At 48.1% G+C, this 16,665-nt stretch overlaps 1 protein-coding gene across 1 annotated transcript in view; it reads right to left on the bottom strand.

Annotated features, from left to right (window-relative positions):
* LOC147736959 (NACHT, LRR and PYD domains-containing protein 12-like) overlaps positions 1-16,665 on the bottom strand; it is a 769,506-nt gene that overhangs the window by 182,889 nt on the left and 569,952 nt on the right. Inside the window, exon 8 of the mRNA XM_086934203.1 lies at positions 2,366-2,536. Coding sequence (XP_086790329.1) covers positions 2,366-2,536 — 171 coding nt within the window. The remainder of the gene's footprint in view (positions 1-2,365; positions 2,537-16,665) is intronic.

Raw genomic sequence — 16,665 nt, forward strand, 5'->3', positions numbered from 1 at the left:
CTGATCCTCTCCCTGACCAACGACCCCGCCGCCGCCAGAGCCAACCTACACGAAGGGATGAAAGAGGTAGCCAAGTGGATGACGACCAGCCGCCTGAAACTGAACTCGGACAAGACGGAGGTCCTCATCCTGGGCTCCTCTCCCTCCGCCTGGGACGACTCCTGGTGGCCTCCCGCCCTGGGCACCGCATCCAAACCGACAGACCATGCACGAAACCTGGGCTTCACCCTGGACTCCTCCCTCTCCATGACCAGGCAAGTCAACAACGTCTCCTCGGCATGCTTCAACATCCTTCGCATGCTACGGAAGATCTTCTGGTGGATCCCCACCGAGACCAGGAAGACCGTCACCCAGGCCCTCGTCACCAGCCGACTGGACTACGGCAACGCCCTCTACGCCGGTACCACCGCCAAGCTCCAGAAGAGACTCCAGCGGATCCAGAACGCCTCAGCCAGACTCATCCTCGACATCCCACGAACCAGCCACATCTCCGGACATCTGAGAGACCTTCACTGGCTCCCCGTCAACAAAAGAATCACCATCCGCCTCCTCACCCACGCACACAAAGCCCTACACGACCAAGGCCCGAGCTACCTCAACAGCCGAGTCAACTTCTACGCTCCCAAACGCCACCTCCGATCAGCCAACCACGCCCTCGCCGCCGTCCCCCGCATCCGAAGAGCGACTACAGGAGGAAGGTCCTTCTCCTACCTGGCCGCCAAGACCTGGAACTCCCTCCCTCCCGACCTGCGCCTGACCCAAGACCACCTCTCCTTCAGGAAGAAGCTGAAGACCTGGCTGTTCGAGCAGTAGCGGCTCCCCCCCCCCAGCGCCTTGAGACCCTACGGGTATGTAGCGCGCTCTATAAGTGTCACTGATTGATTGATTGAGGATAAGATAAGATAAGAGCTCTGAGCACCGACCTACACGGGGAACAGAGAGTGTACTGACCCATGCAGGCCCCAGAGTGGGGGCCCTCTCACCCAACTGCATGTGCACCACCCCCTGCTAGATGCCTTTTGTTCATGTTCATGGATGCAGCAATCACATGACAAGAGCCAACAATCTGCTACAAGGTCCAGGTAGGACCACATCCCACATCCAACATCCAGCATCCAACATCCCACATCCAACATCCCACATCCAACATCCCACATCCCACATCCAACATCCAGCATCCCACATCCAACATCCAACATCCCACAACCAACATCCCACATCCAACATCCAACATCCAACATCCAACATCCAACATCCCACATCCCATATCCAACATCCCACATCCAACATCCCACATCCAGCATCCCACATCCAACATCCAACATCCCACATCCAACACCCAACATCCCACATCCAACATCCCACATCTCACATCCCACATCCAACATCCAACATCCAACATCCCACATCCAACATCCCACATCCAACATCCAACACCCAACATCCCATATCCCACATCCAACATCCCACATCCAACATCCAACATCCAACATCCAACATCCCACACCCAACATCCCACAGCCATTTTGTTGAGGCTCATTGCAAAGTCGCCTGAACGGGTTTTACACTTCATAAAAGTGGTTTGTTTTAATTTGTTCTCTTTATTTTACCTGGAAGAGGAAGTGATCAATTGCTACACACTTACTGAAGTGGACAAGATGTCCTACAACCACTACTGAACCACGTGGAAATACCCAGTCAAGTATGGGAAATAGCAATCATTTTTTGGACCTGCGGGCATTTTCTTTCCATGCAAAGTATTCAATGATATTAGTGAACTATCACACAAAATACTTTGTGAGAATGTCTGTGGGGAAGGGGACTTCAGAAGTGCGCGAATCATTTCTGAGAAATTGTTTTAATTGAAAAGGGGATTCCTAGGAACATAGTGTTGGGTGATGGAAGACAGCTGTATTGACAGAGAACTGGGGTCAAGAATGAAAGAATGGCTTTGTAGAGACCTCAAGCGAAGGGTCTGGTTGAGAGTAAACCCAAACGAGAAGGGAAAGTTCAGCGATCAAGAGCGAAAAGGAATCTTGAGAAGACGATTTAGGCAAACACAGTGACCCCTCACTCTGTAACAGGTTGGACCCTTTTGGTGTCACTGAAGAGCAGAGAGCCGATCGCTAAGGAATCACTGATAGGATGTGCCTGTCAAGGATCAAAGCATCCTCAAGGAATGACTCAGACATGCATCCTTTGGGGACATTCTTCCGTTTCATTCTTGGGTTGGTGGTACTACAAATCCTCCTGCAAGACAAACATCTGAAGGGCAGAGGCTGTGCTCGTAGTAGATAAATATAGAGGAAAACAGAAAATGCAGATGGTGCAGAAAATCCCCCCTCCCCTCCCCCCTGTTTCTTACTCGGTCCTCTGCAGCCGGGTGACCGGGTGCTTCAGGGCATCACGGATCAGGGTCGCACCAGCGTCACCCAGTTTATTCTCATTCAAGTCCAGGACCAGCAAAGAGCGGTTGGAGCGAAGGGCGGCGGCCAGAGCTGCACAGGAAGCACCGGTTATCTCACACCGAGAGAGGCTAAGAAGGAGCGAGAAAGAGAGAGAGAGGGGATTAAAACATTAACAATTCTAAGGAATTATTACTCAAAGTATTCAAAACAAGATAAAAATAACCAGAACAGCAGCTGTCATGGCCCAGTACTCTCAGATCCGGGGTGCACAAGGAACACTTTAACTCCTCCCACTGTCACGTGGCTGATCAGTCAGGGGCTGTCAAGCTTTCTCTCAAGTAGAGAGAATAGAAGGAGAATCAGGTCCATTGCAAAGACATCCTCCTTGTTACACCCCCATGTACAGTATGGGTGCTTGGTGTTATAGTACTGGGTCTCAGAGGGCAGCCCACCCAGGTACAGTACGGATGATTGGTGTACACACACAGGGTCTCACAGAGGGCAGCCCACCATGGGACACGTAAACATAATGAACCACAAGACTCATGACAAAAATCACCGGCACATGGCTCTTTATCTCATTTACTGGATCATATGCGATACGTCGGAGGTATATATGAGATGTGTCAGCATAATTATAGAAGTCATGGGTCATGTGTCAACACTTAAAGAGACAAACATCTCTTCGGTTTGCCCACGCAACCGAGTAGTTGATAGAAGCACTAGCAATATGTGCCGGGTCGGGTTAAAGATTCCCTCCCCACTTCCAAAAAAACCCGAATTACTATGGCAACCACGCAGAGCTGGCCGTGTCATACGCTAGCGTGATGACTTAGTCGGCTGATGTCCAATTGGAACATATACACTAACTGGTTACCAGGGTAACCACGCACACTGCGTCATGGCGTCGCTCTGATCAACCCGGCGGCATTTCTAAATAGAGCGGCTAGCGCCGGGGATTGCAAAGACGCCGGTAGATCTGATTCAGTCTTGACCACGCTAGGAAGGAAGATGCAGTCGTGATCACGCTAGGAAGGAAGAGGTTTCTTTTCCAGCATTTTGAATTGAATTAAAGGTAAGCCTAGTCCCCGTATTAATGCCCATGCTAATGCACTAACAGTTGGGACATCGCCGTGACAGTGCGCTAATACCCGTTTTTTAACCTGATTTTCAGTGCTATCCCTTGGCTCTTCAAAACATATGTGGAAGCACGACTGGGTACAAGAGTAATCCAAATACCCAGGTGAGTTTAAGCATAGGCAGACTGTATGACTCTTGCCCAGTTTTTGCCTTATTAATATGATATGCTAAATACATACCCCTCGTTTTCCTAGTCAGAAAATAAAGTCTGCACAGCGGTTCCATAAGAACAACCACCGTGGGAGCATTCTACGCACCACTGATGGGTAAGAAAAAGAGGAAATGGGCTAATTCGTATGGTCCCAACCCTATATAACCAAGGTATTAATTAGGTCCTCTATCTATCTGAACAGACACACGCAGTTCAAGCTATTCAAGATACACCACCTTGACAGTTGATTTCTTTTGAAGGTGAGTGCAATCAGGTCTTTCACAGGCACTTATAATTAGATGCCTTTCAGAATATCCGTATTAAAACACCTCCCCCTTTTTAATTACTTAGGCTGTTCTGTCCCCTCCCAGTCCTGATGAAGACCCGTGTTTGACGTCATATGTACGCGCTTAGAGGGTCGAAACGTCGACGAATGGCTGGATCTGTATTTTCAATACCCTGTGATGAGAATTAACCTATGTGGTATACAGTGGTATATGTGTGATTGTACAGACCAAAAGTTGAATCATTGTATATTTTCCCTGTATATAAATATTGTATAGTTTTTGTTCACTTTTGCGCCGCCAGCACTGAGCACTAAATGTCACAAAATTGCACTTTTTTACATATTGTACAGCCTTCTCTTGAAAATTACAAAGAGTATTTATGAATGACTATAATTCATAAAATAGTGCATAAATACAAGATTGGTGTGGGATTCTGATCTTTTTGTATTGTACCTGATACACTACATATAACTATGAGTGAGTAAAAGAAATGTGGCACACCCGAAGGAACCAATTGTCATAATATTGACTTGAAAACTGACAACAGTTGCCCAAGGGCCAACAACAATAAGGAGAACATACCCCCAAGTAACACTTCCCAGTCTCCTGTTACTACTAGTAGTAATCCCCCAGGCGGTGGGAGTGCCCCCAAGAATTTGGGTGAATTTACTTTGGGAGTTCCTGGGGACTCTGGCCTAACCAGGTACCCTGACTTAGATACTCTTGTCTGTGAGACTGGCATGGGGTTTGCCAACTTCACAGCTTGTCCCAACACTTTGGGCAAGTACAGACAGGAGCCCATCATCAATGGTTCAAAGGTTGAGGCCTATAGAGATACAGGGGATAGCATCACCATGGTGACTGAGAGCCTAGTCCCCTCAAGGCAACTTATACCTGGAGCCACATACCAGGTGACCAACGTTAATGGAGTGCAGAGAGATCATCCCATAGCAGTGGTAAATCTCAGCTGGGGAGGTGTCACTGGCCCCAAGAGAGTGGCAGTGTCATCAAACTTGCCTGTAGATTGGATACTGGGGAATGATTTAGAGATCTCAGCTTGGGCTGAGGTAGAGCAAGAAACCCATTTTAAAATGGTAAACCTCCATGGTAAGGTTAGTGGGGCAGTGATAGCCACAGCCCCAGTCCAAGATGTCCTCCCTGAACAGGTCAGGAGGGCTGTGCCAGTCACAGCCCAATCTCAGACAGATTCATTCCCTGAACAGGTTGGCAAGGCTGTGATGGTCACAGCCCATACCCAAACTGAGTCCCTTCCTGAAAAGGTTGGTGGAGTTGTGATGGCCACAGCTCAAACTCAGACAGATAATAGTGTTGTGAAGGCTGAAACTATGGATCACTCCACTCAGACAGAGAGCATTGAGGAGGAAGAGAAATCTCCCTCCCACCAGACTTTAGGAAAGGATCAGCCTCCTCAGGGAACTGATCTGACCCCTTGTGAAGAAACTGCCCCAGAGGTAGTCAGGCCTAGCCTGGCAGAACCCCTGATGTCAGTGGAAGCTTCCAAGGTGGGACCCAGTCTGGAGCAGGTAACCTGCCCCTCTCTACCCTGCCTCATTCAGCCCAGGGCTGTAGAGGTCAGGGAGGCCAGTGGTGGACCCCAAAGGGCCCCCTGTCCAAAAGAACTCCCCAATGAGCAGATTAGGGTCACTGAAGCTAGTAGTCCTAGCCAAGTGACAATAAAACAAACTCCTGAGGGATCCCCCTTAAACTTAGTTAGGGACCTCCCACAGATGGACACTGTTGGGCACAACCAAACCTGGGGCCTAAAAACCCCAAACCTGACCTGTCCCTCCAGTAAGCCAAACAGAGGGACTCAGCCTCCAGCTTTAGGTAGCCAGAGGTTGACCCTGAGAGCTCACAGCAACTCAGTACTGGAAAGAAAGGCACATATGGTGGATAGTGGTTGGAGGACGTTGAGCCCAACCTTAGTGGAGTCTCACTTCAGTACTCCATCCCAGCACCAGCCTTTTACTTTGCCAAAACACACCACAGGTAGAGATTCCCTATGGTGGAGACCCTCAGATACCCTTAGGGTGAGGGATTGCTTAGTGGACCATGATATAGGGGGTAACCATGCCAGTGCATATACCACCTCATATGGCCACTCAGGCAATATAGGCTTACCTGGTCAAGGATAGCCTTATCTCCTTTCGTTTTGGGGGGCGGGTTATGTAGGAAGGTGGATACCCGACTATGGTTGCCCCAACCTTTTGCCTGGTGTTTTGCTGGTTTTTCGACTTAGTTGACCTGGGACCCTGCTATTCAGGACCCTAGGCCCACTGCTCTCTCTGTAAAATGGATTCCATGTACCTTAGGTACACATCTAATTGGATACTGAGTCACCTTATCAGCCCCTGTACAGTGTACCTTAGGTACCCAGGGCATATGTGTACCCAGGGCCTACCAGGGGCTTCAGCATGTATTATGCCACCCCTGGCTGGCCATCCATATCTGACACAACTGGCTGATCAATCAGCTGGGGCAAGGTGGTGTAATCACCTTTTGCTTTAGATATAGTATCCCTATATCTAACCCTAAAATGGACACATATATTCCTATCAGTCACTCCTATAGCAGGCCTTATCAATCCTGAAGGCAGAGTGCTTAGAATTATGTGAGATGGTGCTCTGGCATGAGCTGAGCCCGTTTGCAGCTTGCGGAACCAAGTCCTAATAGCTGTTCCATGATAACGCGTACCATATACTCTTAAGTGCATTATAATCCTCGCGGTTATTTGCAAACTTTGGTATCGCATTATCAAAACATGTCGAGTAAAGTGTCATACGAATTGGAATACTAACCCCTCGCCAATTCTGGCGACGGGATTAGCATTCCACCCTTCTAGAGGGACACAACACGTACGTAACTGTGAACCCCGGTTAAAGTTAACTCGAGCCTCAGCATCACAAAATGGATGCTGCCACCACAGACACAAGTCTGACCTCCTGCTGCTGGGAGTCCTTCCAGCGAGGGAGGATTGGACAAAGGGTTTCCTGCCTTGGGAGGTGCTAGCACCGCCCCAGACAGGATTTTGTGTATTAGGTAGGACAGGGCTGAAAGGAATGAGACATGCCTGGGGCACACAAGGTGTCCCTGTGCATATGCTGGTCCAAACCAGTTTCTGGGGCACCCCAGCCCCAGAGCTGGCACAGGACCGGACAAAGGAAAGGGGGTGTAACCACCCCCCTTCCTGGTCCCACCTAGAGGAGGGACCTAGTGGTAGTGCAGCCCCCTTTAGCTGAATAAAGGTAGGAGCTGAACCCATTCCAAATCAGATTACTCTTGACAACTTCTACGAAGTACTCTTGACCTTCGACCTCCTGATTACCAGAAGACTGAAGAATCTCCCCTATGGTCAGGGAGTGACTATCCTGCTTCGCAGGCACCATCAAGCTCCTGTGCGGTTTGCTGCAAGTCCTTCCACCCCGGAATCTGACGATCCAGCTCAACAAGAACCGGACCTCCAGACCTCTCTGACCTCTACCCACATCCACAGCACAGCTGGGACCCGTGGGTGCGACGAGCAATGTGGAGACGGCCATCTTGAGAAACCTGCACAGCGCTTCCAGCACGACTGCCGAGGGATCCTCAAGTGAGTGCCTTGTGGACTGAGAAGCCCCACACCGACGCAGCTCCTGCACCAAAGACCAGCCCCCCAGCATCCACGAGATCTGCGTGAGGCCCTTTTGCCTGGTTGCTGCTTGTCCTGTTGTCTGGTCACTTGCCGGCTGGCTCGTGACCTCTGAGACGACGACCTGAAGAATCTAACACTGCTGGTCTGGTCCCCCAGACTGGCCCTTGCTTCCCTGTGAACGAGAAGCACCCCGGACCCTCCTGGTCCGCACCAGACGCCATCTGTGTTCCACTGTGTGGCTTGCATTAGCCAAGGCCTGTTGTCCGGATCGACGATCTGACACTGCCAACAGCAGCAGACTACGTGCGACAGCTCGTGCCTCCAGCCTGGTCGTGAAGAGCAGCTCCTGATCCGCGCAGCTACAGAGAGAAGCGACCCTTCCTTCACCTGACTGCGGCGACAGCATCTGGTTCCCCCCTGGTTCCAGCACCGTCACTGGGTAGTGACCGAGACTCTGTCCCCTTACCTTTCAGGACTCCTTCTTCTGAGTTCCATCCTTGGAACCACCAGACTCCTCCATCTGGCTGCCTGCCAGCAACTCCTTGTTTCAGGCATCACCGGGATCAACGCAGTAAACCCGACGCAACTTCAGCCCTATGCACCCGCAGCCGGTGGGTTAGGTAACTAAAGCTTCTAGGTGCTGAAGTCTGTGTTCACTATCCTAGTGTCCAGGTCCACTGTTGTTTTCCCTCCATCCAGCCGGGTTCGTCCGGAATCCGTAACTTTCTAAACTGTACGATCCATAGACGTTGGTACGCATCCCGCGTGAGAGTTTCCACTCTGCATGTGAGTCCCGTGGGCCTCCTGCTCCTTACTTACCTAGTTCGTAGCGTAGTCCCAGCGATCCTCCAGCCTCTGGATCTCCTTACAGTACTTTCCTTCCTCGCATTCCATTGTTTTGAGTATATGGTTTGCCGTGCCCCTAGGGCGCACTTGTAAATATTGTGCGAACTCGTATTTCCTTTTGAGTATTGTCATGTGCTTAGCCCTCTGACCTCATAAAGAGTTCAGAGGTGTATGTTAGTTAATAAATATTTGTTTCTTTTCATAACAACCTGTGTGGTGTCCTTTCACTTGGTATTCAAGGGGTTATATGTGGTAAAACAGCTGGCTTCACATGCCATTCAGAGTTTAGACTAAAGACTGCTTTTGTCCACGCTACTAGGATAGCTGTTCTATAAGGTTGACTTACAACCAATCACCATAAGGGTTGTTTGGACTGATACAAGGTGATCACTAGAACTAGTGAGCATCATATATCAGGCCAACTTCTCACAGTGATCACATTTCATCAGTTATGTTAATCACATGTATGTGGGTGATCTGTACATAGCTGCAGCTACAATCATGGGCATCTCCTGCACACACATTAAGCCTGTCGCTATATTTCATGAAGTGTAGTCACTTTTAGTCTTGCATCTGTGTAGAAAGGTAATATGTACTTGTGTAACATATGCTCATCAGCCTTTGGTCCTGATGGAGTAAGTACATACGGTGTTATCTTTGAGGATCCCCTGTGGTGGCATCAAGCGTCACTGTTCTCCCACTTTGCCTAAAGATGCATTATTTGGGAATGGTCTCTGTTTGCCTCATTTTGCTCTGTAAACATACAGTGCAGTCTCATGAATGGTGGTCTTGTTGGACCAGGAGGGAAGCCCAAATTGCAACCCTCAGAGAGATGGAAGGCTACAGCCTTCACCAGGAGTTAAGCAGCACGAGTGGGGTGGTGGCAGCATTCAGTGTAGTGATTAGTAGTAGTGAACAGGACCTTTTAATCCTACGTCAATGGAGTGAGGCCTACAGGCTCAGTCACCTTTTAAAAGTTCTGCAGTTCTTTGCTTAACTCACCCTGGGCCTACATCGGGTAGATGTGGAGTGCTCCGCAGCGCAGGAGCTGTTGTGTAGTTCCTATATATTCCTATACAGAATCTGCACGTTTGGATAACATAACATAAACTGAGGTTTGGTGGCAGACTGGTTTTGAGCACCCCCACCGAGAATGTTAGCCTGTTTGCATTAACAAGGATAGTATAGTTCTACCATCTTGCAATTATTACGAATACATATATGAATATAAAATGCATGATAAAAGAAAGCCTACGATGCCCATCTAGATGTACCTAAGTGTACCTTGCAAGGGAGTAGTTGTAAAGCCAAGAATCCCTATATGTTTAGTCTAACCCCATTACCTGAAACAAGAGAGTGTGGGACAACATCCCAGTCTCGGGTTGGACACCACGCAAGGGATGTGTTAGAACACTGTCAGCTGGAGCTTCTGCATGCAGGAGCCTCATGGTCTCTGGTCAGTGTGTTGGCATGGAAACACAGTTCCCTCTAGCTAACACTAGCAAGAGGTGCTGTATTTATATAGAAAGTAACTAGGGTTTCGTCCCTTGTTTCTTGTATTAGCCATTGTTGGATAGGAGGATGGCGTATGTGATGAACCTTGTACGTAGATATTATGCAGGTGGATGTAGCCCCAGCCTGGTTTCCAAGAACCCTTATGAATATTCATTCATACTGTCTGAGTCTATTGATGAAGTTATAGAACACTATTATTCAGGGAAAACACTCCTTCTGCGCCCAGGACTAGAACTAGGTAAAGGTTCAATCCTAAAAGGTTTGTTACTGTGTAGTGTGGGGGGTAATGTAGGTGAAGGTGTATGATGTTCCGGTGCCTATATTAGGGTACCTATAAGGAACATAACAGAGTAGTGACCATGCGTTAGTTGTATGTGTGCCTGGGAAGGGTACAGTGCAACGATGACACAGTACTGTGCAATGCAGGTGTGGTTAGTACATGTATGGGCTGTATGTGCCTGAGAGGAATACATTACATGAGAGATGTGGTGCAGTACTCGTGTGGAGAAAACATGTGCTGAACGTATGTGTGCTTGCGTGGCGTACCATACCTGAAGGGTGAAGTGGCGTGCAGGCGGACATAGTGAGTGAGTGAGTGCTGCCAGTGCCTGGGTTTTGAAATAACACAGCCCTCGCTAAAGATAGAAAAGCTTCAGTGATGAACAGTGCGTGCAGCCTACGTTTGAGCACTGACAGCATGTGTGCATGTAAAGGTACAATGCATAGCGATATTAGTGCTGGACAGTAAGTGTACTGTGGGTGGGCCCTGAGTAAACTGCCTGCATGGGTACCGTGTATGGAGGACCCTGGGTTCCATTTTGGGAAACCCAGGCCTGCCTGGAGAAGACATGAGGAAAATCCCCCGACAGATTTGTGGATTGCAGCGTTCATGTGAGCTGAGTGATGACACACTGGAGGGAAGAGACTCCCTTTACATGTCAAAAACCTGCTCTTTGATTCAGTGATAGGTCACAAGGAAGGAGCCTGAAAACATCTCAGGAAGGGAGATGGGGCTGAGTAGAGAATCATAAAGAGTAGGGCTTGGGTCTGGGATTAACCCCTTGATGCACATATCACTACGACTGACATCCAGGTATAAACTGTGGTCACTCCCGTGAAGTAAGTTCTGGACAATCATCTTCAGAGTCGTGGCTGATGGGGAGGACCCCTTTCATGAAGGAAGATGAAAAGGAAAGGTGCCCACTCCCAAAAAATCAGAACCCCAACATAAAACTTCAAATGCGCAGACTCTAAATCACATTTGGTGTCTGGAACAGGAGTATAAGAAGGGGAGCTTGTGTCCCCAAAAATTGTCATCTGCAAACAGCCAGACAAGTTGTGTGAGAAGGGGACGCGCCACAAGACGTCTGCCTGTGACCAGGACTGGAGGCCACGGCCTGCTATTGGTTTAAACAAACTTTATTTTTTTCAATAAAATCATAAAGTAATAGCTGCAAGGACGTTACAAATAATGAATAATGCGCTACAGTAGCACATGATGTATAGTTTAAAAACTGTCAAGCATGCAAATACATATAATAAATAAAAATGACAAGCAAGCAAGTATAGTTTGACTGCAAAGCATATCCAAGCATACCCTCAGCCCACTACAGCTTTCAACTAGTAAACTACAACAGCTATCCACCCCACCCACAGTTACCTCTTGCCAAGCTGTCATATATAGAGTTCCACAGTTGGCAGCATCATCAAAGTTCACCACAGTAGTTCCAAATCCCCTCCCTGCCCCAATACAATCAATGTAAGGTCAGTTATTTCCACCCTCTTCATCCTTCTGAGAATTCAGGGAGCTATTCGGCAAATCCGTGTCAACGCCTAGGGCCAACAAGCAATTCACAAGGTGTTACCATGCTTTAAGCAGTTCAGTCATTCCCCATCCTCTCTTAAGCTCCTGAAAAAACACAACACTCTACAAACCTGCCCATTTGACCAGTTCTTCCTGCCATCCAGTCATTCAAAGGCCCACACGCAGATGTTCAGTGCATTGTCAATTCTCATTTTGCGAGAACCATTGCCAATGATAAATCTGGTGGTGGTTTTGCTCTCTTTGGGCCGAGGGTATCCCCCAAGGAGGCAGGCCGAGGGTGTACAAGGGATCACCTGTGAAGTTATTTCATTAATACAGTTCATTATTCCCTTCCAGAACCCCGCTAAGGACGGGCAGGACTATACCACATTGAACATATCTGCCCCAACTCCCCAAATCTCAGACATTTCACAGCAGCAGTTGCATAGAACTTATTGATCTTGACTGGTGTAAAGAACACTCTAAGGTTAAGTAAAATGTAATTAATTTGAACCTGGAATTTCAAGAGAAAGAGGGTATATATGCTATCTGGAGTTTTAGGTCTGTCTCCCATTTCCCTTTCAGATCAGCAAGGGAAGTAAGAACGTTAGTACGAATCACACAATATAGGCTAATGACCGCTTTAACACAACCTGTCGTTGTGCAGAGTAGCTGTCCCACTTGGTGTGTGATAGACTCAGTGCCTCCATTACCCCAATGATTCCTAATTGTGGCGACCAGTGCCCTGTGCAACCAGAATCAGCCCCCTGGAATTCCAATTATTCGGCAAGGTGCTCAAACATGAGTAATACTCCATTCCGGTACAAATCCATTACACGATTAATAGGCCTGGGCAGTAAATTCTGTTCCGCTTGCGGAATTTGAGTAATTTTGCATTCCGCAGAGAACGCACAATTGCCCAAAATGCTGCATTCCACGACTTCACGAAATGTTTTGCTAGTTCGCGTTCTCGAGATGCATGTTCGCGAGATATTTTCCCCTGAGCACGCAAACAGCGATTGTGAACAATAAAAAAGCATCGCGAACAAGCCATTATGCGCGGTCGCGGAATTTCTGCATGTTCGCTGAGATTTTTTACAGTTTTGCAGAGATTTGCTTAACGCGATTACGCGAATCACACCCACCCCTAACGCTTAACCACGTCGTCAGCCCACCCTTTTATCACCGCCAAACCTCATACAAAATGCATTATCTTTATCTACTTTAGAGGCAGAATGACCGAAGAGGGCTCTTGGACATGGGTTTGCTGTAGGCAACATCACCAGCACTGCAGTATCACTAGGAGCTCCTGAGAGGCCACAGGTAGTCTCCGCCGGGGAACTAAGAGAACCTGCAATTAAATCCCACAAGTCCGGCGGCAAGCCAATGACACTTTAGTGTGGATTCATCCTACATTAAACCCACTTGTTTAACCCTTTCAGTGCGCTCATCGGCCAACGGGCGTAACAAGCACTACCTGGCTAGTGCTGCGCATGTCCGTTGCCTGACACGTCACCACCCACTGATTAGAACTCCCACAACGGGCCGCGAAATTTGCGCCGCCGTTAAGGAGTTAACCACTTCAGTTGAGCAGCCAAGTAATAAGGCTCAAGGCCAGGAGCCGCCGGCCCACCCTCCACCACAGGGTTCAGCAATGTTGTTAGCGCAACTTTATGCCTGCATGTCCCCCAAATCAGTTCCAAAACTAGCCATTCAAGGTCCCGGTAAACCTAGCGAGGCACCACCAGTGGCAGCGTGGTGAAGAATTAAAGCAATCTCGGGAGCAATGCCATCTTAGCCACTGCTATTCTGCCAGCCACAGGTAATAGCAATGTCGCCCTAAACTTTTTACTAGTTCGAAGTGCTCTGATGGCTGACCCAATATCATCATCTACTAAATCTTGATGGTTATGATATATTTTAAAACCTAAATATTGATGCAGGTTGGGCTCCAGGCAGGCCCACACAGTTTCTGAGGTGGAGCAGTATCGCCACTGAGTGGAAACAAATGGAACTTCTGTCAATTAATGTGAAGACGGAGATGGAAAAGCATCTCCACTGAGTGGAAACAAATGGCATTACAACCGATTAATGTGCAGGTGGAGGTGGAGTAGCATCTTCAATGAGTGAAAATAAAGGAATATGCTACTTACCAGTATGCATCTGTTCTTGGCATGTTGGGCTGCTGACATTTATATCTGTGCATAGATCGCCGCCTAGTGTTGGGTCCGGATGATTGCACATTGTTGTCCTGAAAGAGTCTTCGAAGTATCACGAGATAGGTGACTCCTCCCCTGGACTAGAGTGCGCATGGGCATCCTCTCCATCCTCAGATTGTTTTTCCCCACTGTGGCAGAGATGGAGGTAGGAAAGCAAGAGATGGCCATGCAAAAGAAAATGCTGCAGCTGCGACAGGCACCGGGTAGGAGGGCGGGCAATATGAATGTCAGCAGCCCTACATGCCAAGAACAGATGCATACTGGTAAGTAGCATATTCCGTTCGAGGCATGTGGGCTGCTGAATTCATATCTGTGCATAGACTGTATAGCAGTATCTCCTCTAGCGGTGGTTACCTGTGTCAGCTGCAGCAGTTTGAAAAAGAGTTCTGAGGACAGCCTGGCCTACAGCAGCTTGCTGTTTTGCTTGCACATCTACACAGTAGTGTTTTGTGAAAGTGTGTATGGTGGTCCATGTGGCTGCCTTACAAATGTCGTCAAGAGGAATATTCCCTAGGAAAGCCATGGATGCCCCCATTTTCCTTGTTGAGTGTGCTCGAGGGGGGCGGTTAAAGTGTGTTTTGCTTTTTGATAGCATATTTGAATGCATTTAACTATCCATCTGGCTATTCCTGACTTAGAAATTGGGTTTCCCCTGTGTTGTGGTGCAAAGGCAACAAATTGTTGCTTTGTTTTCCTAAGTGATTTTGTTCTGTTTACATAATACAGGAGAGCTCTTTTGACATCTAGTGTGTGTAGGGCTCCTTCAGCTACTGACTATAGATTTTGAAAGAATACTGGCAGTTCTATTGACTGATTAATGTGGAAATTGAATACGACCTTTGGCATGAACTTCGGGTTTGTTCTAAGAACCGCCCAGTTGGCATGTACTTGCATGAAAGGTTCTTGAATTGTGAGTGCTTGTTATTCGCTCACTCTTCTGAGTGAGGTAATGGCAACCAAGAACGCTACCTTCCAAGTTAAGAATTGTAGTTCGCATGAGTGGAGAGGTTCAAAGGGAGGTCCCATAAGTCTGGTAAGTACTATATTAAGATTCCAGACTGGAGAAGGGGGATGCCGTGGAGGGATCACCCTTTTAAGACCCTCCATGAAGGCTTTGATTGCTGGCACTCTAAACAGTGAAAGATGTTGCCTGTTTTGAAGGTATGCTGCTATAGCAGCTAGGTGTAGTCGCATTGAAGAGTATGCTAAGTTGCATCTTTGTAGATGCAGCAGGTAACATATAATGTTTTGTATGGAAGCGTCTAATGGGTTGATTTTGTTATTGTTGCCGTAAATAACAAATCTTTTCCATTTAGCTGCATAGCACACCCGTGTAGTCGGCCGTCTTGCCTCCTTAATGATGTTCATGCAGTCCTGGGGCAAGTTAAGGTATTCGAACTCTAGGACATCAGGAGCCAGATCGCTAGGTTAATCTGATTGGGATCTGGGTGTCTGATTTCTCCATGGTTCTGAGTTAGAAGATGAGGTGCGAGGCACAGTCTTTGATGAGGAACTACTGAGAGTTCTAGGAACGTTGTGTACCATGGTTGTCTCGCCCATGTGGGAGCAACTAGGATTAGTGTGAGTGAGTGCTGCCGCAGTTTGCGTGCCACCAGCGGATTTAGCAGTGCTGGGGGAAAAGCGAATGCAAATTTGTCGGACCAGTTCATCCATTTTGAGCCCCCTCCTTTTTAACATTTACCTTATCCCGCTGTTATCCCTGATTGAGTCATTCGGCATACCTGTAACATCGTATGCCGATGACACACAACTCGTCGTACCCCTGGAAGAAAACTCGACCAAGGCAGAGCTCAACCTCAAAAATTGTCTGACGGCGGTCTTCCAATGGATGGAGACTAACCATCTCAAATGCAACTCCAGCAAAACGGAGATCCTCCCCATTGGAAGAAACACCACCTTCTGCCCAGCCCTCTGGTGGCCGGAAAACTCAGCTGCCCCCCCCTCAGATCGTAACATCTGCTAGGAATCTTGGCGTCCTATTCGATTCAGACCTATCCTTCGACCAACACGTCAGGACCGTAGCGGGCCGATGCTTCGGAATTATAAAATCTCTAAAAAAATTCTTCGACTTCCTACCGCTAGACTCCAGGAAAACAGTAACAGTGGCCCTAATTATTTCACGCTTGGACTACTGTAACGGCCTCCTTGCGGGTGCTAAAAAGTCCACACTGACCAAACTCCAAAGTGTACTTCACACCGCTGCCCGTCTGGTCCTAAAGCTGCCCAGAAAATCATCCATATCCGCAGCTCTAAGATCCCTGCACTGGCTGCCACTTCACAAGAGAATATTTTTTAAGATGCTGATTGTCGCCTTCAGGGCTTTCAATAAATCCGGCATTAAATACCTTACCAGACACTTCCCCCACTACAACCCAAGTAGATCCCTCCGCTCATCCCACGACAATCTCATCCTCACTGGCAGGTTTAATTTGAAGACTAAAGGTGGAAAAACCCTAAGCTTCCTGGCCGCAAAAGCCTGGAACCTCATGCCGAAAAATCTGAGACTTCAAACTCAAGAAAAGCCCTTCAGAAAAATGCTAAAAACTTGGATTTTTAACCTTCCTGATGACTACACCAAGGCAGCCATCTAACTCCCACTGCTTCTGTGATGTGTCTCCAACC

Source organism: Lissotriton vulgaris, chromosome 1_1 (assembly GCF_964263255.1).
Source record: "Lissotriton vulgaris chromosome 1_1, aLisVul1.2, whole genome shotgun sequence".
Lineage (NCBI taxonomy): Eukaryota > Metazoa > Chordata > Amphibia > Caudata > Salamandridae > Lissotriton > Lissotriton vulgaris.